Genomic DNA, 26846 nt, shown 5'->3' with positions numbered 1-26846 from the left:
TCTTTAACTCTGCCACATCCAGCTCTAACACCTGCCTTTTTGTCAATGCCACTGTCTCCAACCCATATAACATAGCTGGTCTCACTACCCTCTTGTAGACCTTCCCTTTCACTCTTACTGATACTCGTCTGTCACAAATCTCTCCTGACACTCTTCTCCACCCACTCCATCCTGCCTGTACTCTCTTCTTCACCTCTCTTCCACACTCACCATTACTCTGAACTATTGATCCCAAGTATTTAAACTCATCCACCTTCGCCATCTCTACTCCTTGCATCCTCACCATTTCTCTATCCTCCCTCTCATATGCACACATATGTTCTGTCTTAGTCCTGCTGACCTTCATTCCTCTTCTGTCTAGAGCATATCTCCATCTCTCCAGGGTCTCCTCCACCTGTTCCCTACTCTCACTACAGATCACAATGTCTTCTGCAAACATCATATTCCATGGGGACTCCTGTCTGATCTCGTCTGTCAACCTGTCCATCACCATTGCAAATAAGAAAGGGCTCAGAGCTGATCCTTCATATAATCCCACTTCCACCTTAAACGCATCCATCACTCCCACCACAGACATCACTGCTGTCATACTACCCTCGTACATATCCTGTACCACTCTTACATACTTCTCTGACACTCCCGACTTCCTTATACAATACCATAACTCCTCTCTAGGCACCCTGTCATATGCTTTCTCTCAGTCTACAAAAACACAATGCAACTCCTTCTGACCTTATCTGTACTTCTCCATCAACACTCTCACAGCAAACATCGCAACTGTAGTGCTCTTTCCCAGCATGAAACCATACTGCTGATCACTAATCATCACGTCCCTTCTTAACCTAGCTTCCACTACTCTTTCCCATAACTTCATGCTGTGACTGATCAATTTAATCCCTCTGTAGTTACTACAGCTCTGCACATCACCCTTATTTTTAAACATCGGTACCAAGACACTTTTTCTCCATTCCTCAGGCATCCTCTCACTTTCCAATATTTCATTAAACAATCTGGTTAAAAACTCCACTGCCATTTCACCTAAACACCTCCATGCTTCCACAGGTATGTCATCTGGACCAACAGTCTTTCCATTCTTCATAGCTATCCTTACTTCCTCCTTGTTAATCCATTGCACTTCATGATGCACTATCCCCACATCATCCAACCTTCTCTCCCTCTCATTCATCAACCCCTCAAAGTACTCTTTCTATCTGCTCAACACACTCTCCTCACTTGTATGTTTCCCTCATTATCCTTTATCACCTTTACCTGCTGCACATCTTTCCTAGTTCGGTTACTCTGTCTAGCTAATTGGTACAGGTCCTTTTCTCCCTCCTTAGTGTCCAACCTTTCATACAACTTATCATATGCCTTATCCTTAGCCCTCACCACCTCTCTCTTTGCCATGCACCTCATCTCCTTATACACCTGTCTACTTTCTTCATCTCTCTGACAATCCCACTTCTTCTTTCCCAACCTCTTTCTCTGTATACTCTCCTGTACTTCCTCATTCCACCACCATGTCTCCTTATCGTCTTTCCTCCATCCAGATGTCATACCAAGCACCTTTCTAGGTGTCTCCCTTACTAGCTCTGCTGTAATTACCCAGTAATTTGGTAACTTTTCACTGCCACCCAGTGCCTGTCTTAACTCTTCCCTGAACTCCACCTCACAATTACCCTTTTTCAGTTTCCACCATTTGATCCTTGGTGCTGCCCTCACACTCCTCCTCCTCTTCTTGACCAACAACGTCATCTTACAAACCAGCATTTTATGCTGCCTAACTACACTTTCCCCGGTCACCACTTTACAGTCTGCAATCTCCTTCAAACTGGCCCTCCTACATAAGATATAATCCACCTGTGTGCATCTTCCTCCACTCTTGTATGTCACCCTATGCTCCTCCTTCTTGTTAAAATATGTATTCACCACAGCCATGTCCATCCTTTTCGCAAAATCCACTACCATCTGACCTTCTGCATTCATTTGTTTAACACCATACCTACCCATCACTTCCTTATCTGTTCCCTTCACCAATTCCAATCACCACACTCTCACACTTGGGTACAGTCATCACGACTTGTGTGTGTGTGTGTGTATATGTAAATATATATATATATATATATATATATATATATATATATATATATAAGCTAGCCTTTCTGAGAAGAGTATGGCAATATTTCTTAAACCTTTATGTATTCTACAGTTCTTGCATTTCTTATTTTTATTTATTTATTTTATTTTACATTTGTTGACTGGGCTAGACTAACTGGATACATGTCCATTTTCAGTAGGGGCCCGGGGAGATAAGCTCCAAGCAAAAAAAAGTTGATTACAGTAATAAAAGATTACCAAATGTTGGCAAGTACAAATATTAATACATTGTTACAATTCATTAAAAAGACAGTATGTATAAACAAGGAGAACTAGCATTAGGTAAATAATTCTCAAGATGAAATCATTAATAGATGATTACATAGTTTACAATTCCAGATTTCTCAGAAATTAAGAAACAAGGACTTAGTCAAAGAGAGGTAGTAGATGAAAAAGTGGTAAAAAGTAAGTCAGTGGTTAGTCAGGGTTACAACAGGGGCAAACCAGTGTGTTCTCAGGTGAATTTTAAGTTTTTGTTTAAAAAATGTTAGGGGGGATAGTGATGTAAGTTCACTAGGTAGAAGGTTCCAGTTTTTTTTACCAGCTGTGTTTGAGAACAGGGAGTCACCTGCCTTGTTATTGGATTTACTTATGCGAACTAGTTTATTAGATGAGCATAGGGTGTTAAGATTTTTGTAGGGGGTGATCAGGCTATAAAGTACTGGAGTGTTTTGAGAATGGTAAAGGGTCTTATGGGCAATTGTAATTTGGTTAAAATTAAGCTGATTCTCTAGTTCCGGCCTACCTAGTAGTTTTAGATTCTGACAGTGGTGGATTCTGAATGGTTTTCCAGTGGCAAATCTGGCAATATTATTGTAGGATTTAGCCAGTTTCAGAAGATTATTTTTGGACAGATTAGTATAAACAGGAGAGGCATAGAGCAGTGTTGAGATTAGATGAGAATGAGCAATTGTAGATAGAGCTGATGGAGTGAGAAAAGGTTTGATCCTATAGAAGGAGCCCATTTATTTGTTGACTGTTTTTACAGTGATGTTAATGTGTGTATCAAAGTTGAGGTTGCTGTCAATTGTAACTCCTAGGAGTTTGATTGTTAACTTAGGTGATATGAGTGTACCATTGCTAGATGTGACTGAAAAATCTATTGGGGTGGACTTTTAGGTAGGAATGAAGAGCAAGAGCTTGTTGTTTATTTTTTGGATTTAGGAGGAGGCAGCGTTTAAGAAACCATTGTTCTGCTATGTTGAACACTTTTTGAATTAAGGAATGCAGTTCAGATGAGGAGTTGGCTGAGCATATTAGTGTAGGGTTGTCTGCATATTGTATACATGTAGCTTGAGGAATTGCTAAGTGTAGATCATTGATGAAAACCGAGAATAGTAGAGAGCCTAAAATGGAGCCCTGAGGAACATCTAGGGTGACAGGCAGGAGGGAAGATAGATTATTCTCCCAAAGCACAGCTTGCTGCCTATTGCTGAGGAAGGAATTGAACCATTTTACAGACTGTGCATCAAGAGAAAGAGATTTTAGAATATTTATAAGCAACTGGTGGTTTACCATATCAAAAGCTTTGGATAGGGCAATAAAGAGTGCTGAAGAGAGAATATTGTTGTTTCTATTTTTAATTGAGTCAGAGAAGGATAGGAGGGCAGTACTGGCACTATAAAATGGCCTAAAGCCATGTTGGTACTCAGCAAGTATGTTGTTTTGAATTAGATGGTTAAGTAGTTGCTTATGAATGCATTTTTCCATTATTTTTGCTAAGGGAGATAATAGAGCTATGGAATGATAGTTAGAATATTCATTAGAGGTCCCACCTTTGTGTAGGAGGATAATGTTAGAGATTTTCCAGATTGATGGAATTGTTCCTTCATTTATTGTTCTGTTTATGATGATGGATATAGGATAGGCTACATCTTCAGCTGATTTCTGCAGGTATTCTGCAGGTAGCTGGTCAGTTGATGGAGTACAAGGTTTTAGTTTTTGGATGAGCTTGTAGATGAAGTATGTTAGGATGGGTTGCAGTTGAAATATAGGGAGAGAGATAACCATGGAAGAAGCAAGGCTTGAGCTGTCAGGTGATAACTGGTTTACTAAGGATTGTATAACTTCTGTGAAGAAGGTATTAAAGGTATTAGCAGTTTGCTTGGGGTTATCATGATTACTATCTAGTGGGGTTGGTGTACTAGCTTCCCTTGGGTGTAGGAGTCTATTAATGCTTACCCAAAACTTTTGTGGCTTATTATGGTGTGACTGCTGCATTTGACAGTATTTTTTTTTTATCTGAGAGTATAGTTTTTTTTGTTTTATTTCTCACCTGTCTAAACATTTGTTGATCTAAGGAATTTTGGGTCCACCTGGTCCACACTTTGTTTCTGAGTAGGATTTTCTGTCTGGTGTCTTTAGAGAGCCAACGGGCTGGTTTTGACCTAATTCTTATATTACGTTTTGGAGGATGCAGGTCTAGGATAGCTAAGAATTTAGTGTGGAATGAAGGAATGAAGAGCAAGAGCTTGTTGTTTTTTGGATTTAGGAGGAGGCAACATTTAAGAAACCATTGTTTTACTATGTTGAACACTTTTTGAGTTAAGGAATGCAGTTCTAATGAGGAGTTGGCTGAGCATATTCATGTAGAGTCGTCTGCATATTGTATACACGTAGTTTGAGGAATTGCTAAGTGTAGATCATTGATGAAAATTGAGACTAGTAGAGGACCTAAAAGGCAGGAGGGAAGATAGTTTATTCTCCCAGAGCACAGCTTGCTGCCTTTTGCTGAGGTAGGAACTGAACCATTTTACAGACTGTGCATCAAGAGAAAGTGATTTTAGAATATTTATAAGCAACTGGTGGTTTACCATATCAAAAGCTTTGGATAGATCAATAAAGAGTGCTGAAGTGAGAATATTGTTGTTTCTATTTTTAATTGAGTTAGAGAAGGATAGGAGGGCAGTAGTGGTACTATGAAATGGCCTAAAGCCATGTTGGCACTCAGCAAGTATGTTGTTTTGAATTAGATGGTTAAGCAGTTGCTTATGAATGCATTTTTCCATTATCTTTGCTAAGGAGGATAATAGAGCTATGGGACGAAAGTTAGAATATTCATTAGAGTTCCCACATTTGTTTAGGGGTATAATGTGAGAGATTTTCCAGATTGCTGGAATTGTTCCTTCATTTATGGTTCTGTTTATGAGGATGGATATAGGATAGGCTACAGCTTTAGCTGATTTCTGCAGGTAGCTGGTCAGCTGATGGAGTATAAGGTTTTAGTTTTTGGATGAGCTTGTAGATGAAGTATGTTGGGATGGGTTGCAGTTGAAATGTAGGGAGAGAGCTAGCTATGGATGAAGCAATGCTTGAGCTGTCAGGTTATAACTGGTTTGCTAGGGATTGTATAGCTTCTGTGAAGAAGATATTAAAGGTATTAGCAGTTTGCTTGGGGTTATCATGACTACTACCTAGTAGGGTTGGTGTACTAGCTTCCTCTGAGTGTAGGAGTCTATCAATGCTTGCCCAAACCTTTTGTAGCCTATTATGGTGTGACTGCTGCATTTGACAGTACATTTTTGTATCTGAGAGTATAGCTTTTTTTGTTTCATTTCTCATCTGTCTAAACATTTGTTGATCTAAGGAATTTTTGGTCCACCTAGTCCACACTTTGTTTCTGAGTAGGATTTTCTGTCTGGTGTCTTTAGAGAGCCAAGGGGCTGGTTTTGGCCTAATTCTTATATTACGTTTTGGAGCATGCAGGTCTAGGATTGCTAAGAATTTAGTGTTAAAGTATTTAACTGCCTCTTCAAGTGGGAGGCTTTTTAAAGGAGCCCAATCACATACCCTAAGTTCACTTTGGAATTGATCAGGATTAAAATCTTTGTTGGACTATATTGTCCTATATCTGGCTGTGTAGGGAATATCAATCTTTTGCCTGATTATGTAGGTCAATGAGTGAGTGATCACTTATATCATCTGGGAAAATTCCTACCTTATAAGATTGGTGGTGTTTATTTATTAGAATCCAATCTAAGGTGTTTTCTTTTTTGTTTGTCTTGTTAATTCTGGCTGGGGATGTGATGGTTTGAGAAAAGCCATGAAGGTTAATATGGGAAGTAGGATGTGCTATACTAATACACTTCCAGTCAATATTGAAATCCCTTTGGATTATAGTATCTTGTGGAAATGATGCTGACAGGGAGCAGAGGATATCCTCGAGTGTACTGGTATTATTACCAGGGGGTAGATAGATAGAGATTATATATAAAGATTTACTAGAACTGAGTTGAAGTTTGGAAGTAAGTCTTTCAGCATTATTCTCAAGAGGTGGTTTATAGTCTAAAGAGGTAACTTTTAACACGTTTTTGAAGAGGATAGCTACTACTCCTCCCTTTTTATGTTTGAGGTCTACTCTCATAATATTGTAGCCAGGAGGGATGATTTCAGTATCTTGGGTATAAGGTTTTAGCCATGTCTCTGTAAGGCATAGGATGTCAAAAGAGTGCAGATCCAAAAGAGCATGGAGGTAGGCAACTTTGTTATTAATTCTCCGTATATTGAGATGTGCAATATAGAATGAGTTAGTGAGTTTGGTAGGGTAGGTGAGTGGGAGGGGTTGGGGTTATGTAGTTCAGTTGTAGAAGAACTGGCATGTCCTGGATTTGGGTGAATGTCTCCATCTTGTAAGGAATGGCTTTTTAGTCTATACAAAGGATCATGTAGGTTATAGATTAGGTTTAGAGATTTCCTGATTTTTAGATTCTTGCACTTGATGTGGGTCACTCTGTGGTATTTTGCTAGTAGGTAGTTAGGAATACATGTTATATTTATGTGATTTTTGGGAGATAGTAAGAGTTAGTGTAGATTTTTGTTTGGGAGGATAGTGGAATAGAAGATATTGTGGGTGTTCAAAGGAGGTTAGGAGGTAGGCTGAGGTTAGAAAAGGTAAAAGTGTGGTAATGAGTAGCAGCTTAAATTGAGCAGTGGTTACTGATGTAGGCATAGTGGAAATTAAACAAGGGTGCTATAAGTGTGGTAGGAATGATACTAAGAAAAGTTGTGAGATGTAAATTTGGCTCAGCTATGTAAGAGGAGGAAAGTTTTGATCGGTCATAATGTGAGAAGTGTTTAGTTTTATTACCTAAAGTATAGTAGTGCTAGGATTGGAGGGAATGGGGAAATGGGTGTGGTTTGGAAGTATAATTTTAGGACCACTGGGGAGCTTGGGAATTGGCGGTAGGGTAGTGGAGTGAGCCCAGAGGGCAAACGGAGCGGGTAGACACAAGAGAAGTAAGAAGCAGCTGAAAGAACAATCAATCAGTGAAAATGCTGCATATGTAAGGTAAGTAAAGTAGAGAGTAGGAAAAGTGGTGGAAGGGGTAGTAGGGGGATAGGTGGGTGCTAGAACTGGGAGTACTAAGAAATAGTGGCCAAAAAACAGCCAATACAGAGACCAGGTACTGTGAAAATGTTAGGATATGAAGTTATAGGATAAATGTGAGGAAGATAGGATTATGTAAGGGTGCTACCTAGTGGACAACAAATGAAATAATAGCAGTGGAATTTGAGAGGGAGAAGACTGGTCTGGGATGGAGGTGAGAGGCTAGCAGTTAAGGGTGGTTATAGGACTACATAGGGCAGTTAAGCTGGCTATAGGGTAGTAAGAGGATTTGGCTGCTGGCTGTCCTGGCTGGGGAGCGACTTTAAAGCCACCTAGAATTAATGCTTAGAAATGTAAACTTTTACTGCCAGGTGTAGTAAAACCACATCATTTCTTGCTTCCTTTTATATATAAATATGAGTGCTAGGAGGCAATATGAGGAAACAGCAGGTTGCAATGGCTCATTCCTCACCAGGCCAGGAGATTCTATATCCAAGGACAGGATATGGAGGCTGGAGAGCTGGGTATTTATTGCGTCCTTTTATATATAAAGATGAGGGCTAGTAGGCAGTATGAGGAAACAGCAGTTTGGAATGGCTCCTTAGTCACCAGGCCAGGAGATTCGGTTTCTAAGGACAGGATATGGAGGTTAGAGAGCTGGATAAATAGCCAAAGACACTGGGGCCAGAATCACACAGTAGCTTGGGGATAGTAATAAATATTAATGCTAGTTTATATGCTAGCATATGTCTTCTTCACCATCTTTGTGATTGCCAGCTAAGCCTGGAGCATACCTCTCAGCAAAAGAAATCTGGACAAAGACAGAAATAATGGGGGGGGGGGGGGGGCAGAGGCCCAAACATAGGGACAGATTTTAAATATTGCTCCTATAAATTTAGAAAGTTGCTAGAAAGACAGATTTTGCATCAGTTCATATTTTCTGAAGGGTATGAAATCTGAAACTCAAATGTCTGTCATTATTTAATATTATTTATTGACCTCAATCCTCAATGATTTGCCAGAAAAAAACATAAATTTTATGAGGAGCAATCCAAAAATAGGCAAAAATCTGGATAGTTGACAGCTATGGATTGTAGCATAGTTTATTTATTGTAAATACTCTGCATATTGATGTGGACAGTTTTAAGGTGGTTTCCAAAATCCCAATTTGAACCCTGTGAATCTAGAAATGGCATGCCTGCTTATCTTTTTTCTAGCATTAAGGGATAGCACTTTTAGTCAAGTAGGACATTTGATTTAATGTATGCTATAACCTGTTTTTTAATACTGTGAACAGAAGTTATTATGACCTTTGTTAGTGAACTTTATATATGACTGCAAAGTATGTATCTATATTTGATGACATATTTGCAATGCTTAGATACAGGCAGAGTTCATCTGACGAGTATCTTATCCTGATAAATACCTCCAATCCCAAATCAGATAATATTAAAGTGGCTCTACCTAGTGCCAGGAGTCTTAACAATAAACTGCTTGTCCTTGTAGCACTGGATCATGTACTTGTGTGCATTGTTACCAAGACACAGTTCAATAACTTAAAGAGAGCACCCCTTCTGTGCCAGGTTTTATGCTGATCATGGTTGCAGACACACTTCTTATGATTGAGTCTTGGTGTGAATCAGGGAAAATATCCCTTTCAAAATAGATACCCGGAATCCCCCAGTTCATAGCCTTCTATAGGTTACCTCCCATGGCTCCAGATGACCTTGACAAATTACTGGCATTCATAGAGGATACTCTATAATCAGTTTCTCTTTAACTCTTGGTGACATCAGCTGTCCTTTCATTGACTGGATCTTCTACATGTCTACTGTTGGGTATGCCTATTTTTTTCTTGTATTGGGTAAACAAAAATTCCATGAATGGGCTTATCCTCAAAACGACCAGGAATGCAAACATTCTTGATGTAGTACTTTCAAACTTGGCCCCAGTCTGATCGTTCCATGGTCACTCTATTTCAATTGGTACAACAGGTTAAAGCTATGATGTAGTTCCTGTGGTAAAGCGTTTAATTCCTGCAGCCCTAATTTACTTACGGTGTAACCTTGAGCAAATCACTTAACCAGGCATTGCTCCTGGGTCACCTCTAAAAAGGGAATGTGTTCAGTGGGCCTTCCTTTCTTTACAAATTATTATTACTATTATTATTATTATTATTATTATTATTATTATTATTATATCTTTTCCCTCAAAACTTGAACTTCCTAGGTTACAAATGCCACCCTCTTTAAACACTAAATTTAGGCATGTTTACTCCATGATAGACCTCTGTTATGCAGTCAGTAACACAAAATACATGTAACCCCTCAGTCCTTTCTAAAACAAAATATGGTGGTACATGAAAAACTTAAATCTTCCTGGAGGTCTACTGATATAAACACACTGTATAACAGAGGAAAGGCTTTTTAAATGCCCTGTAGAGGTAGTTTCCTACAACATCTAAATAGTAATGAAAACCCTCACTAGGACATGGAAAGCAATTATAATGACCAATAAAGCATCACATAAATTAAGACTTGCAAAACAAGCCAAGGATACTCACACATTCTTCTTCATTTATGTCAGAAAATTGAGAAGAAGTTCTCAGTTCTGTTTTTAGTGTCTCCATTATGGAGCCAGTGATGATGTGATATAGTGCCAGCTGTGCCATGGAGAGTAGGGCAGTGCATGTACAACATATGCCAGCATAGCCAGCTGGAGTTTTGTAAAAAATTACATGTCATTTGAATAACAAACTGATTTGTACAGATACATGTGTTAAAGATTTATTTGTAAAGTTGCTGCTGTTAAAAAATGTACCAGTAATGGGTCCTGATGTACAGAAAAGAAATATACATGCATGTCAGAATGTATTGTAGTAACTGATGACATGTATATATTTTAACAGAGAATACGAGAAAGGAAGGGAAGGGATTAAGCTCAGCCCAGATAACCTTAAGAAAAACAGCCTGAAATTAAATCTCTTGGTTTAGGCCATAAAGATTTTATCTCACCAGTCTGAATGCATTGAAAGAATGGCATGTTAGTCTCTGCTGGAAGGGTAGAAGTGTTACAGTTGTTTTACACTTTCCAGATGGTGTTATAGACCTTAGCTAAAGTTCTGTGTGTGCATTGTGACACATCAGTGCCAGATTCTGGCTTATTTTCTAGTGAGAGGGTAGTGTAGGCGTCACAGAGTCAGGGGACTAGATGTGATGTCATTCTGTTGCCAGCACTGACATTTTATTTGAATACTATTGAGAAATGTGAGGTGTGCACTCTGTATTTGGGACCTGACAATGACACTCACCCACCTTCATCTTGTCTTGCTTTAGTAAGTAATTAAGAAACAGTAATTCTTCACTCAGTTAGGAAAATATAGTGAGATTAGCTAAATGCAGTTTTTTCTGTATTGTCTGAGTCTTTCCATCTGTTTTTTCTTTTATTTTTTATATTTCTTGTGATTGAAACTCTGGTGTACATTTGTAAATAGATAGTCAGTATTTTCATGTTTTTTTATTATTTATTATTAAATATATCTAAACCTTTCATTGTGGCTGGTCATTTAGAAAATATTTAACCTGTGAAAGTAATTGCATTTATTTAATGGCATGGTGGCCCCTCATTCCTGAAAGTTTTGCTGCTTGGTTAATGCTACCATTTGTATAAGTATTAATTTTACTAACTGTAGTTGGGTACTCTTGTAAGAGGCTTAAAATAGCTGGCTTCAGGAGTTCTGGTGGCAGTGAATCTACCTTAAAGTCTGGGTGGAGGTGTCAGCCTTTCCCAGAGGTGTGTGTGTGATGTGTGTGTGTAAATCCAAATTACAAAAGAGTTTGTGTGTGACAGATACCTTGAACAGGGATAGTGAAAGCATTGATTTCACAGAGAGTGTGATGGAGGACTTGGCTTGGAATACCCGGCTAAGGACTTAGCTCTGTAGTCAGTGGGGTTTCCTATTTGGGGTCTGGAAAGAAATCCCAGTCCCAATATGGGAGCATGCATTCCCTGTGTGCTGTTAAGGAAATTATACTTGGTGCAGAGAGCTGCATCTGAAGATACTGTGCATGTCTATTTTTTCCTCAGTAAGCGTTCCACTCCATTGTCAGTGGTGAGGTTTGAGGCTACTTGATCAATGGCCTAGAAGATCGTTGTCACAGATCCTCCAACTTAAACTCAACAGACATTGTAAAAATACTGGCAAGCAAGTTTGCAGCAGATGTCTCCCAAAACTGTCATCTCCTTTCACACCTTTTCTGAGCCCCCCACCCAGTTTCACTAAGGAACACTTACTTACAGTACTTTTAAAAACCAAGAACACCTCCTCCATGTGCCCAAATAGCATACTAGGTTGTCTGATAAACAGTACTAAATGTCCACTAGCTCTCTTCACTAAACTGTTCAACCCAAGTGCTGTTATGGACTATGCCCCTAAAGCCTGACATACTGCTGTGTTAATGCCTTTCTTTAAGGGTAGGCCCTCAACAGGCCCAGAAAACTGTAGTCTTGTGAGTCTTACCTGTAAAGCCATGGATCCCATCTTTACCTGCCTCATAAAGTGTGACATCAAAGCTTTGTAAAGAGCAGATCCTGCCTGCTGAATCTTCTGAGCTTCTTTGAAAATATCACTCTGGTGGTCTACAGTGATGACACTGTCCATGCTGCCTACCCTGATCTGTCCAAGGCATATGTCACTGTAAAACATTATGCAATTATTTATAAGCTGATTGCCTTAATCATAAATCCACACTTGACACGATAGATATTCTGATGGCTTAAGGTTCATAGGTGGTTACTAGGCTACTGGCCCTAGAGCCTTTACAAGCCTAGCCATGTTAATCCCAATTATCCCCATTTGCTCTTTTTGGGTAGTGCACAGAATTAATTTATGAACAGAGTGGGTCTGTGATCAACACTGCCTATCCCTACTATCCCTATCTATGAGGGACATGGGTGCCACCCCAGAGATGAATCTGCAGTCTCCCATACAATTAGCTAGGTTGCATTTGAATAAGATCAGTGAGAAGCTCAGTTTTACATGAATAGCCAGTCTATTCCGGAGAAGAGTCAGACTCTGGGAGACATATGTGTCTCCAACATGTTCTGTTAATGTCACAAGCTAGGTTGAGATCCATAGATCAAGTGACTCTTGTGCCTTTTGACTTGCGGAAGTGCAGCATTTCCATTAAAGCAGGGTGGGAGATTTCCCTATATGCCAGGCACAATCACCTCTCTGCAGCCTATAAGATACAGAAAAAAGGTGACAGGGCTTTGAGTCTGACCATGTAGGTTATGGTTTGGAGTCCTTGTCTTTTCTTTAGAGAAACCTCTGAGGTCTCTCCAGCTGCTGCAGGTGTCTATTGAGGTACATACAAACAGCTGCATTATACTCTGTTAGTAGTCTGATGAGGGTCAAGTACAGTGGAGTTATAACATCCCTTAATCTGGATGCCATGCCCTTGCTTATGAGGTGTGCTACATAGACGGGTTTGCTTACCACTGTAGAAACATGGTACTCAAAGTTCAGATTGCTTTCAATCTATGTTCCCAAGTCTTGCACCACTGGATTGGAACTCAGGGGGTTGCTGTACATATTATAATTTGTAGGAAATTCCATTTTGTCAAAGGGAATAATAATGCCATTTTTTGCATTTAGTTTTAGACCATGGATTTGGCATCATTCATTTGTTTGTGTTAGCCTTCTTGTAATATGTTGACATCACTGGGCGACTCAAAGACTGCAATCATCAGCAAACTTGGTGAGCAAAATGCCATCTACTTTGGCCTGGACTTCTGAGAAATAGATGCCAAACAGGACAGACCCCTGTGGTACTCCACTGGTGATAAGTCTACTGGTGGAGGTGGAGTTACCAACTTTGACAGGATGTGTTCTTTGGTGAGCTAATTGGCTACCCATCTAGTAATATAAGGGTTAATCCCTATCTGGAAGAATTCCTCAACAGTGCCAGAGCAGGAAATTGTGTTGAAAGCCTTAACAAGTTTGGCATAGGCTGTATGCACTGTCTTACCTTTGTCCATGGCTTTGGTGATATTCTCAAATAAGTCTACCAAATTTAATAAGCATTCACTATCCTTAATGAAGCCCAGCTGGGATGGGTCCAGTGTTTGGAGGTTGACTATGTCCTTGTTGATAAGTTCCATGATAAGTCTCTGAATGATCTTGCAGATTAGGCTGGTTAGATATATGGGTCTTTAGTTCACAGGGTCAGTTGATGGCCCCCTTTTGTGCAAGGGGATTACTGTTACTGTTGTCCATTCTGCAGGAACATAGCCCGTTCTCAAGCTATGATAAAAGAGAATGCTAATTGGGTGTGCTAGGTCTTGTTTTAGATTGTTTATTAAACAACTGTGAATATTATCTGGTTCCAATGAGGCCATGTTTTTGGCTTTAGTGTGTTGTGAGATGACCTGTTCCCTATAGATACAAGGGAGAAGGCTGGTATCAGGTATGTTTTGGTATATTGTAGGTGGGGATAGGGGGGTGAAGTTTGCACTGAATCTGTTAGCTATCAGCTTGGCAATCTCCTCCAGTGTAGTATGAGTGATCCCAGCTACAACCGGTTTGGCACATAGCTGGGCACTCCCTTTTAGACTTTGGATGTAGTTAAAGAATGCTTTATAATTATCCTTGGCTAGGGATGTGACTTTAGTTTCATAATTTGCTTCAGAAGACTTTGCAAGAGTTCTGATTTGTTTTGTTTAAGCTTAGGAGGGGAACTTTCCTCTGCAGAGTTATATCCCTCTTGCTTTTGGGCAACAGTTTATTCCAATTATTATATAATCTGTTTATACTTGTAGTCCACCATGGTGGCTTATTTTACGGGAAGACCTGGTTTTGATCCAGTCAGGTAGAGCAGAGTTTATGCAGTCACTAAAGTGTTTGTACAGGGCATTTGCATTCACTTCTGCATAGTGATCATTGATGTCTGTGATTGCAGGTAGGATGAAGCTTCTTATATCATCACTTAGTTGGCTGTAGTTGGCTTTGGTCAAGTTTTTTTTTTTTTATAATTTTTGTTCCTGTGATGGTGTCAGCTTAAATAGTTTTTTCAAATGAAACTGATTTGTGGTCTGACCTAACCAGAGAGGGCATCATGCATAGGTAAATACAGTGATCCCCCCCATGTGGGTGGGTACTATGTCCAGAACATTAGATCCCCTACTAGTAGTGCAGACTAACTGCTCCAGACCATTTGTGTTAAAGTTCAGGAACCTCTGGATGAGCATGTTTTTGCTCATGTATGTCCCCCAGGCTATGGAAGGATAGTTGAAATCTCACATGACTAAGGTGTTGAGCTGTATGATGAGGGTTTCCAGTAAATTTAGGTAGGTGGTGTGCTTATCCTGGTTCATGGTGGGGGATCTATAGCTAGCAATGATGTGGTATGGTACTTTCCCAATAGTAAATTGAACATGGAGTAGTTGAGAGAGTCATGCTGTTTGACCAGTGCCAAAGTGTATTTGGTTTTAATGAAGGTGGATACACCTCCACCTTTGCTTCCTTCATGTTTATTTTCAGGTCTGAATGTATGGAAGGCATTGCAGCCTTGCACAGCCAGGGTGCTTTCAGCTGCCTTGAACCATTTCTCAGTAAATGCACAGACATCAGCATCCTCCAAGGTGAGCAGCACTCCAAGGGAGTGCAATTTCTTGTTTAAACTCCCAGGATTAACCAGCATGACAATGAATTTGTCTCAATTTGTCTAAATTTTGTTACCTTGGAAAATTTGTTTTTGACATTGCCTAAAAAAAGGTACTATGGGGGAGACAAGAGCCTTTGCCTGTATCAGAAAGCCGAGGGGTAACAGGTGCAGACTATCTCTAGCAAAGCAGAGAGATCTGTCTACAATATCCTCCCAGGCTGACACATACTGGATCCTCCTGGACTGACACTAGAAGTTGAGCCAGTCTTTAAAGTCAATAATTTTTGTTTATATTGTGGCGTCATCCTGGGTGAGGGTAGGATACTGCTTAGGGCTAGGAACATACCTGTCAGGAACACACAATCAGAGAGTTCTGCCATGGCTCTCTTCATATAGTCTATAGAGATATGTCTCAAGTCATTCACTCCAACATAGACTATGACAGAGTCATAATGGTACTTGTTGAGTGACTTGAGTGCATATGTGATTTGTCAAATCCTGGCACCTGATAGGCAGCTGACCCGTAACCTCCTTGTCTAGTCTAGTGAGGCAGACATCTGTGTGTCTCACTATGGAGTCACCTATGACCAAGACATTTTATGTGTTTTGCCTTAGAGGCTTATTTGTTGAGATACGGGTGTGTGTGTGTGAATACATGTAGTGTTTTATTTGCTTAGTGGTGAGTGTGGGCAGTGTGCAATTGGGAGGTCTCTGCTCTTTTGGTAGGTTTTTAGTGAGTACCTCCGCATATGTGGGTTTATGTGTCATGACCTTATTTTGTGTGAGATGTGAGGTTTGCATGAGAGGTAAAGCATTTGTGCTGACAACCAGTTTGATGTCTAGTTTGTTTGTACATGACAAAATTGACTCTAATTTCACAGTGTATTTGCATCTCTCACATAGGGTGTTTGCTTTAAAAGTAAATGGTTGTCAGTATACATGAATCAATTGCTACAGTGCCCCAAGATGCCCATATCAATCAAGCTGGCAGGAGAAATGATGAGAACCTGCCCATCCATTGTGGCAGGATTTTTCTGAGTGTGATATACGGGAAGGAAGTGGGTTAGCTGGACTTGGTTGCAAACAGCAAAAATGAAGCAGTAATTCAATTAAATACGGTCAACAAGGTGCAGTTATGGCTTAAAATATGCTCATTTTTCATTTTTTTCCAGTGAGTGCCTTGGGTTTCATTGTAGAAGCACTCCAGACCTCTGGCTAAAGTTACAAAACATTGAGCAGCTCCAGCAAACTGAGCGCAAACCTGCACAAATGCGAGGCTTAAATACAGGCAAAGTTAAATAGTTTTAACATAGCTATCAATGAGGAAGCCCCAAACTGAGCCTTTCTCCAGCAGGCCCAACTCAGGTAGGTTCTGAGCTACACACTTCTGACACAAGGGTGCAGGGAGGCAGTCTTAATATAGGATGGCTAGTTTAAGAGCACAGTGATACCAAACAGTCTAGATTCAGCAGGTCTGAATCAAGCCTATGCTGACACAGTTTCTAGATGGGAAGGAGTAAGGGAGAATCACTTAAAGGTCAAAGTGAGAGTGTTTAGTAGTATACTGTTAGATAACTTGCAGTGCTACCACCCTCCGCACAAGCTGGCAGATCTTTGAACATCTGTGAACAATGGGAGACTATGGAGAGTGTTTCCTATAGATTATTTTAAACCGGAGAGGTTTACTTATATGCAAGCATAAGGAGCCAAGTTTGCACATCACACAAATGTGTGACTTTTATACCAACAGGATGAAAGACTTCTATAAAGTTAAACACTCTAGCCAATCACATAAAAACACAATAAGCTATCAACCAGTAGTTCCCACTTTGGATGGGTTGAATTTTTCTATCTGTTCCCACCAGAGTGCAAACTAACCCTTTTAATGTAAAATAAATGGGCTTTGAGCTTAAGTGCAGTAACAAATGCTTTAGAAAAGAAGTAAGAATTCCTGTAATATCAGGAATCCTTGGAAATACGTTCACTAACCCTGAGAAATGTTCACAACACACAAAAACTTTGTAAAACTTAGAACCATATTGGCACACACAGGAGAAATTTGGCAACTCAGAAACAGCTTTTGCAGTAACAGAGGAGGTTAGGAAACCTAAGAGCAGTACGGTAACAAACCGATGGAGTTTCTTTAACATGTGCAGGTTGAAAAACGGTGTTAAATTCAACCATATAAATAAATGCAGCACAGAAGTGTTAAATATCACTGAAACAGTTAGAGTAAATACAAAACATATACTTATATCAGCTTTGTAGATCCAGATGGTTTTAGAAGCAGTCCAAGTCTTGCAGTCACAGGTATCCAAGCCAGGCACAAAGAAGCTCTGAATAAATGACATAATGCACAATGTCTGCATGGGAAATTTCTCCTGGGAAAGGCATAAGGTAACTAGTAGTGACCCTTTGGGACCTGTGCTTAGCTTCATTTTGTTTAGTATCTAGTTTTCAGATTTCCAGACTGATAACAATAATTTCTGGTTAAAATCTGCTTATGACTTCAAGTTAAGTTAGATGTACCATTAAAAAAAACAATGCCATTCAGTGACCTAGTCCCTTACCATATCTTGACTCCTTCCTTTTAAAATATGTTTGCACCTGTTGTAGAAAGACATAGTAGCCTTTGCTAGGTGTCAGGAGGTGTGGATGCCTAATTTTCAGGGTAAGATGGGCGTTTATGGCTCTATACAATGAGAATAAATGTCCTTAAACTGTGTGTTTTGATACAGTCCCTTTTCAACTCTTACAGTGATGTTTCTTAGTTTCTCACTTTTATGACTTTCATAGATTCTTTAGAACACATTTGTTGAACTGTGGTTCAGTCCTGAAGGAGTATAGTTCCCTGTGTTCAGTCTCAGTAGGTAAACTCTTATATATATTTTCAGAGAGAGAGAGAGAGAGAGATGTTCAGTTTCGGTCCTTGATAACTTTCTCTCTTCCTTTAGAACACTTCTTATGGGCTGTACTATGTTCTTAAATCTGTGCATTGTCTCTTATACTTCAGTAATAGTTGTTAGTTGTGATTATGAAATAGTGGCTTCAGTGTGTGTTCCATATATATATATATATATATATATATATATATATATATATATATATATATATATATATATATATATATATATATATATATATATATATATATATATATATATATATATATATATATATATATATATATATATAGAGAGAGAGAGAGTGCTTTTATATATGTAAGTTAAGTAAGAGCCACAATATGCTGGTTCTGAACTATAGTGGCCAATGCTGCACCTATATGTGCTGCAGGTTATTACAGAGTTTATCTGCTAATTAGTTGCAGTGTACTACACATGTACAACTTACTTTTGGCCAGTCAAGGGCAATGCTTATTTCCAATTCATAATTGTCCAACATATTTGATAAGTGGTAGGGGAGCAGGACTTTTATTGACTGTATTGGCATCTTGATATACTGAAAGGGCAGTGGAAGGATTGAATTATTATCCATCAAAGTGAATTACTATATCCAGATCTGGAAATGATAGTAACTATTTCCACTGAAGTCCTCCTTGCATATCCAGCAAAATATCTCAAAAATTGTTTTTGTCTGTCAGACTAGTAAACTGGTCCTGATAACAGCATGATTTGTTTCCTTAAAAATTAAGATTGTATTTTTTTCCTGTACTAATTAGCACCCCACAATCAAATGTATAGTCTGTTTAGTTTTTGCCTTAAGTTTGAAAGATTTATTCCACTGTGTAATGAAAAGGGCTACATCTCATTTCCTGTGTGTCACAGAAAAAGTTTTCCTCTCTTGCATCCTTCAAGGATTGATTTAGCATTTACATTCTATGTAAATCTTTTTGCATCACTGCAGGATGAAGGAGAAGATGAATGAAAAGCATGACTGAGGTGAAGTAAGCCAAACATGCAATAAGAAGCCAATTAACTGAGACATCTGAATATTTTTCCCTCGAAATTGAGTCAGCTTTGGAGTGTCTGGCATAGGTATACTTTAAAGCAGTAGCAAAATTCTGTAGAATTTGTTGCTCATGAGAAAACTGTGTCAGCCATAAGTGAGAACTTTGCTATAATGAAGTGTTGACTGATAAACGATTGTGGAGCTTTAACTGTTTTCAATAGATGCGTAACAAATACAACCCTAAGGCCACTAAAGGAAGGAATATTTTGGTTCCATAATATCTTGTATTAATTCAAAAATCTCTCTGTTTTAATTTATGCCTTGAAGGACCTCTTTCGTTTCATGGTGAAAAGAAAAGAATCTCTGCTCTGAGTCCTTCCAGAAATGTATTAATTCTCACAGGGTGTATTTCATGCTGTTACTAGGTCCACATCCAAGATGCTTCCTATGATAGTGAGACAACTGGTATGAAGAATGAATTAGGCAAAAAGAAAATATGGATAGCCAAGTGACATATAGATACTTAATGAGCTCTTGAAATCTTTAGCAAAATAGCTTTGAACTGAGCAAGATCAGTTTACTTTAATTAGTAATAAAAAATAAAAAAAGTAAAATAACTTATATCATGTCACTCTCATAAGTGACCAGAAGCCGAAGAATTCAGGTCAACATCTGCACTGTAGCAGGCAGAACGTTATCCCCTTTCATTGCAGAGTGCTTCCTGTAGCACTTTACTTATTTTGCTATACAGTAAAATTCCCCATAGCAGGCAGAAGACAGCTCGATATGCAGCTAAATCCAAAAACTTGATGAACCAGCAAGTAATTGTACCAAAAAACCTTATTGCAGAGAAAGAAAGTTAGTGCTTTCACGGTAATAACATACCGCTTCTTCAGACAAACATGAATAGGGACAGAATACAAATGACATCATCTCAAACAGCTTAACAGCCAATAAAACAAACATTCATGCAGCCACATTCTCAGCTTAAAGGTATATGAAGTAGATAATATTTACTGGCATAAAATCTGAAAAAAATATAAAAAATAATAATAAAAACATTAACACAACATAAAGCATGAAAAATGTTCATAAATATATAAACAAACAACAATAAATGCCCTACAGCCATTTATTCCTTAATACCGGCTTAATGGGGACATGATCATTCAACCCCATAGCTAGTTGTGCCCCCAACCTCAAGATCCACTCTAACTCGACCACCTCAGTGTGAGTCACTATATTACCACCTCGCAGACCTGGGCTGATCACACATAATACCTGGAAGACAAAGTTGTGTTCAGGGCCAGTAGACAAAACATGTTTCGCTAAGGCACTAAAATCATATTGCTTCTTCATGCAATACACATGGTCCCTAATTCTTTCTTTTAAGCTTCTGTTTGTCTTACCAATGTAGAATTTATAACAGCACTGACAATATGCTAAATAAACCACATTCCTGGTGGAGCAATCAGCAGATGCTCTTCACTTCCACAAGTAGCCTGTGACAGGATACCTAAAGAACCTAGACTCATCTATAAACTGACAAAAATTGCATTTATGACATTTAGATGTACCCATCAGAACTTGGGATTCAGACATAACATGTCCAGGAAAATATAACTGTTGCCTTAAATTACTGTGGGTTTTATATACAAATCTAGGGTAATCTGCTAATATATCGGAACATCTGCTGTCAGTCTATAAAATATGCCAGTTCTTGGTAACTATATCTTTCACCATATTTACACCATGGGAAAATTTCAAAACAATGGCAGGACAACAATACCTATGAAGTGGTCTGATTGATTGCCAATACAGAGCAGAAAAATATGGACATGCTCTACTATCACTCCCGTTGGTTATTCTGGCACAAGCTTGATCAACTTCAACTTGGGTGTAACCCCTGATGGCAGACTTTCTTCAAATCTGACAAACTTCCTTCAAAGTCAGAAGTAGTACATGACAACCTCGAGACCCTGAAGGCTTGACCTCTCACAATGTTCCCAAATATATATTGTGGATACATACTCCACCTATGGAGATATGATGGTCTAAAGCCATCCTTCTTATGCATTTTGGTCAGCATTTTGCCATTCTCCAGCCGGATGTTCACATCTAAGAAATCAACATAGCTGTACGTCACTGCATAATGTCCATCTTTCTGTCAAAGCAGTACCATTTACTTTTGAATAATCAACAAAGTAAAGAAAATGCATAGATTATGCAGGACAGAATGTTATACAGTCAATCTCTCCCTCACTTTCTGTTTTCTCATTTAGTTATATTTTGGCTCCTGTACACCATTAATTATATTAAGCCTAACACATCTGTACTTGTTTAGCAAAGATGAATGAGAATCTCTAGTTTGCAGCCCTTTGCATAATGTATATTGCTGGACAGAAAGCTTTTATCTTGCTACAAAAGAATTATGAGGAGGTCAGCTGTTTATTCCTTTGTACTGTTGTTAGTTTATGTGTGGTCATAACATTTTTATATGGAGGACATAGAGGATGGAGAACTGTGAGTCACCTTGAGGTTAAACTTTCTGTGTACTTTTCATCTGGCATTTCTGAGATTGTTGACTTCCTTAGTCATGTCCATCTGTCAATGTTACTTTGAGTGTGTGTGGTTATACTGTATGCCAGCTGATAGAGACAGGCAAGATGGAATACTTCACTGAAGTATTCCAGCTATATGAGGCATGCATCTGCCTTTGTAGTCTATTAATTGTTTATGCTGCAGTTCAGCAATAAAGGAAATCTGCCAGTTCCACTTTAGTGAGTGAATGAATGTGTGAGGGAAGTAGAAAACTGCCCTGCCTTTGTTAGTAACAAATATAGTTTCCCTGAGGATGTGGCCTTTGGCCATACTCAGTGAATAAATCCTGCAAACTGCAGAACAGAAACTGGAGTAAATGCTGAGAAGGTTTTTTTTTTTTTTTTTTTTTACCCAGAATACCTGGTGAGAGGGAATTATATTTATATTATATGTGGTGAGGTGTACAAGGAAATAAAAAGAATGGTCCAGTGAGCTTTTCTTCTTAAAATGCCAAAAGCAGTGTGTGCTGGAGATAGAAGAACTCAATATTAGATTTCATATAATCTGAAATATTTGTCATATAGAAAAGGAGACTTTTATTTTTTGCAAGCATCCCAACTGGCAGTATTTTAAATTAGAAATGCAAGAGATAAATAGTTTGACCTGAGGTTTTGTTTGCCATTTGTGTAGCTGAGCAGAGGTATGTCCGAGTAAGCCAAACAAGATAACGAATTTCTATTAACAAATACATAGCATTTCTGCTGCATGTGACCCAGTAGTTTTCTACATTTTGTTTTGGATAATGGAATGCTCTATTATATTTTAAATCAGACAAAATTTCTAGCCTTAAAAGACACTTGGCATAAACAGTAACAAAATATTGCAGTTAAAAATTGTTGATTTTATGTCCATTTGTACATTAATCAAATTAGTATTTAATTGTGAGCTTTAAGGATGCTTTTAAAGTTAGTATCTCAATTTATTCTTCCTCTGATGTCTGAATGCAAGTTCATTCCATATTTTTGATAAGTAAAGCTGAGAAGGGAGCCGTGGTGAAACATGTTAAATTCAGCTTGCATTTTTTATAATGGCTTCTGAATGAATCAACTCTTTATCGATGGGAAAGTTATGCTATCCATCAGGCAATGTATAAATGCATTAATAAATGCTAGTATTCCAAAGTGCTTACCTTGTGACAGTGCAGAACAATTTGAAGCTTTACCACGTTCCCAGGATAGCAAAGGTCAGTGAAAACTATAAAGTGGGATGTGTTCGCTTATGTCTTCAGGAGCTAAACAGTCTGAATTTATGTGCTTTGAAATGCATTGCAAGCAGGTTGCAGATCCACTGAAGTTGTGATATGCACTGCTTGCATTAGCCTTTTCATTCAGTTTATAAACATGGGACAATAAAGAGAAAAAAAATATTCTTGACTTAAGAGGTTTTCAGTAGTGAAAAGTGCTGTATTATATGGTTGATGAATAATATACAATGGATAAACTGTCGTTTCAGCTGTAGTGTAAAGAAAATCATGTTTAACTTAGTATCCAGCTGTCCAAGAAAAACAAATACCTCTAAGGGCTATAAAAGTACTTTACTAATCAGCATTGTCCTGCCATGCTCTAAGCAGCTGTGTCAGCATTTGCAAAATTATTTCTTCTTGATGACTGTGTATGTCAGATTTTACACAAAGTGACACTGGGGGTGATTTTGGAAATTGCCAATCAAACAGCATGTTGTTAAAGGAAAAAATAATAATCTCACTTGGGCTTCGTTACTGTTCTGCTGAATGGAAACCCTGCTACTTTAATGTGAACCTTGTGAGCTCTATGTCATGGCGCTTGCAGGAAGAAAAAAAATTGCTATTTGACAGAAGACTGAAGAAACATCCTTTGTGAAATAATGAATGACTGTTCACTATCAAATTCTGTATTATTTCTTCCCAGAAAATTGACTGTTACCTACATTTTTGTTTGCAGTTCCAGTGCAGGTACAAAGGATCAGTCAGCAAGTGGAACCCTAAACCACCATGGCCCAAAGCGCAAACTGTATTCTGCTGTCCCAGGGAGGGCTTTCATGGTGGTCAAGCCATATCAGGCTCAGGGAGAAGGAGAGCTCTCCCTCGGTAAAGGGGAAAAAGTTAAAGGTAAGATGGAAAAGCCAATAATCTGAACCAGTGTTATCTCTTGCTATAAATTTTGAAGCATGTTTTTGTTAAACTGAACCATATATTTGTAACTTAATGTCATAACTGAAACTTACACTTTCTTCAAAATTATGCTGCAGCATTGGTCACTTATTGTCCCTCTCCAGATGCAATCATTTTTGCAAATCAGATCATTGACCCTTTAGTTTTGTATTGCAACTGCATTTGTATCCATGAATAAAAGAATTGATGTTGATGTTACAGCGTATACTAGAGTGTTCTGAACATGGTCCTAAGAGTGCTTCTGAAATAATCAAACTCGAGGTGGTATATAGCATACACACCCTCATCCACATAGATTGCAAAAGTTACATGAACTAATTTCAGGAGAACTTGAATTCCTACCTGGACATATTAGAAATGCTCCTTTTCATTTTTAAATTATTTCTGTTTAAAAGATGAATAAATAAGTTGGGATTGTGTGTCTGTTATTTTTGGATTGTTCTCATTAAGTTTTGCCTTACATCATTCTGGAATACAACAGAGCATTGTTCATGTGTATTCTAACCTTTTTAAACAGTGCTTTAGATTATTTTACTTCCACCTGGATAACCAGGAGAATGGTTAAAAGGGCTTCACTCATCTCAAAAATAACATAACCCCCCCTCCCCACCACCATTTGCCAAGGTTAAACACTAGCATTTGGGACATGATTTCAGTCCTAATCAGGGACTAAAACTTTTTAACTTCTACTTCAGAGTCAGTGTGCTTGTCACAAGCTGTGCCATATTAGCATGAAAGACTGAAATCAGAGGATGCCGAGTGAGCCCTCACCTTGGGTACGACTGAAAGTAGTGACTTGTCTGGTTAATGAAGTTATTATATTATGTTTGATCTTTGTCAAAAGCCAGTAAGTGATTACTGCCAGAGCTGGCACTTTTAAATGAATGACTTTAAAATAAATCAAGAAGGGTTTGAGTACCACAAAGGGTGACCTGTATTGATCTGCACAACATGCTGTTCATAAATATTTATTTTTATTGAGTTTTTTAAAAGGTAACTGGAAAGGTTGTTTTATGGTTAAGGTGATTTATCTCAGATTGTGTATAATTCCAGAAACAAGCACTTCTTGAGCTTAAGGATGCAGAACTTTTTGTAGTTAGCATGCTGCTTTTATTTCACTGCAATGTACATAATGGTGTGACCTTTTTTGTAAATCTCAAGGACAGAAAATGTGTTCACCTGATACAAACACAAAACAGTAATGCACATTCCACCCTGTCTGCCATTGTTGCATCCATGAACACACATGCTCTGTATTGCAAAGAATTCCATTAAGTTAAAATGCAAACCCTTTCCTCATGAATAATATGCTTACTTCACCTGAACTCTCAGTGTCATAGCACAAGACAGTTTAGAAATAGTTTACAGCATTCTATTTTTCTAGCTGCAAATCTGTTCAGAGCCTTTATTGATGCATACTCAAGGGGAAATCAGAATGAACATAACATAAAAGAAGATAATTAGATCTTGTGTGCTAAAGGACTGAAGTAAAAAGGCAAGACAAGAGTACAAAAGGCAGCTCTTAATGTCGATTAATAGTATTAAACCCAGAATATTCTGGAAAGCCGGTTAGGTCTAATGCAGGTAGAAACACAGTTCTGCACTAGGCAGACATATAGTAGTAAATTCTGGCACAAGTAATAAAGGTGGAAATATTTGAGGTCTCAGGCTTACACAGTATAAACGTGCAGGCTAATTGAAAAGAAAGAAAGAAGGTTGATGTGTGCCACTTTATATAATATATGAAGTTATTATAAGCTGTCAAATCATCGTGCAGGGATGGAAATGTGTGGGCAGTGTCATTGGTCAGGCTGTTCAGCTCTGACATCAAAGCATTTTTAAAATGCATCTGAAAAGAAAAGAAAAAAGACAGCAGACAAACATGTTTCACAAGGGCCTCGATAAGGAGTTTTTGTGAGCTGGTATATTCAAAAACACAGCACACAGTTGCATAAATGCATTCTATCTACTATGCGTGTTTAGCATGTTGACATCTGCTGCCAGGATTTATTGACAAGACTGTGAGAATAAAGGGTGGCAAAAAAGAAATGAATCCCTTTTTGAATGGCACACAGGTGTACATAGTACACCACTTGTGCATCAGTTGGATTCCCATTTGTTATCCTGCTGAGACAACCATGCATTTGTGAATTGTGTATCATCCTGATGGGCATTTGTATATATACACCATTCACAAAATACACTGGATGCATAAGGAGGTGTACAAGGTCATGCTGTTCACATAGTGTGCAGTTGCATAACTGCAAATCTGCTTATTACGTTTAGTATTCTGCCATTCATTACCGTGATTATAACGCATGGATAGTGTCACTGCAGCATAGAATACAGAAACCTCTCAGCTTCTGTGAATGGTATACACATGCACAATCAGTTTGGGGAAGCACTGTGTTAGAATTACAGGGTTACACAATGCCGACAGGAGCAGCAGTTAAGTACAGAATAGTACACCTCACTAAATCGGTGTTTCTGAATGTGCTGTGTACTGCTATCATGTCATTGCCTAAGAGTGACAAATAGAAATCTTTCATTCATTAGGTATTACCATAGAACTAGAGTTCTGATATATTATAATCATGATAGTATCCGATATTGTTTAATCTCCCATTGGTAGGAATTCAGATGTGTCACTGGGGGATAAGGACAATATAGCTGTGCTAGCCAGTTTGATTGTACCACAGGGAAATCAGTTTTGTGGTTTTTTGTTTTTGTTTTTTCTACCCTGTATAGAAGATATAGTTTTATTTGTTTATTAATTCAGTGGTGATATGCTGCTCTGCTCTATATGCTGAATAATATGTTAACAGGAAAGGGTGAATTACAACACTGACAAACAGTATGCCATCTGTATGCACTCATTTGCACTCACTTTAGTTAATCCATTGGGACCAGTATATCCACAGTGGTTGTGTTTTGGTGAATCTTATGTTATCCTGGGGATCATTTGCATATATATTCTCTGCAAAGAATAGTATAGCTGCATAATTATTAAAACATTGTAAAAAGTCTTCTCCCATTATGT

At 38.5% G+C, this 26846-nt stretch overlaps 1 protein-coding gene across 1 annotated transcript in view; it reads left to right on the top strand.

Annotated features, from left to right (window-relative positions):
• The window catches only part of SHANK1 (SH3 and multiple ankyrin repeat domains 1), a 3668399-nt gene that overhangs the window by 1616311 nt on the left and 2025242 nt on the right, over nt 1-26846 (top strand). Inside the window, exon 11 of the mRNA XM_044059396.1 lies at nt 23577-23743. Within this exon, the coding sequence (XP_043915331.1) occupies nt 23577-23743 (167 nt within the window). The remainder of the gene's footprint in view (nt 1-23576; nt 23744-26846) is intronic.

Source organism: Protopterus annectens, chromosome 17.part0, assembly GCF_019279795.1.
Source record: "Protopterus annectens isolate FY-2018-M chromosome 17.part0, PAN1.0, whole genome shotgun sequence".
Taxonomy (NCBI): domain Eukaryota; kingdom Metazoa; phylum Chordata; order Ceratodontiformes; family Protopteridae; genus Protopterus; species Protopterus annectens.
The sequence above is the reverse complement of the archived record's forward strand: the minus strand, read 5'-3'. Positions and strand labels throughout refer to the sequence as shown.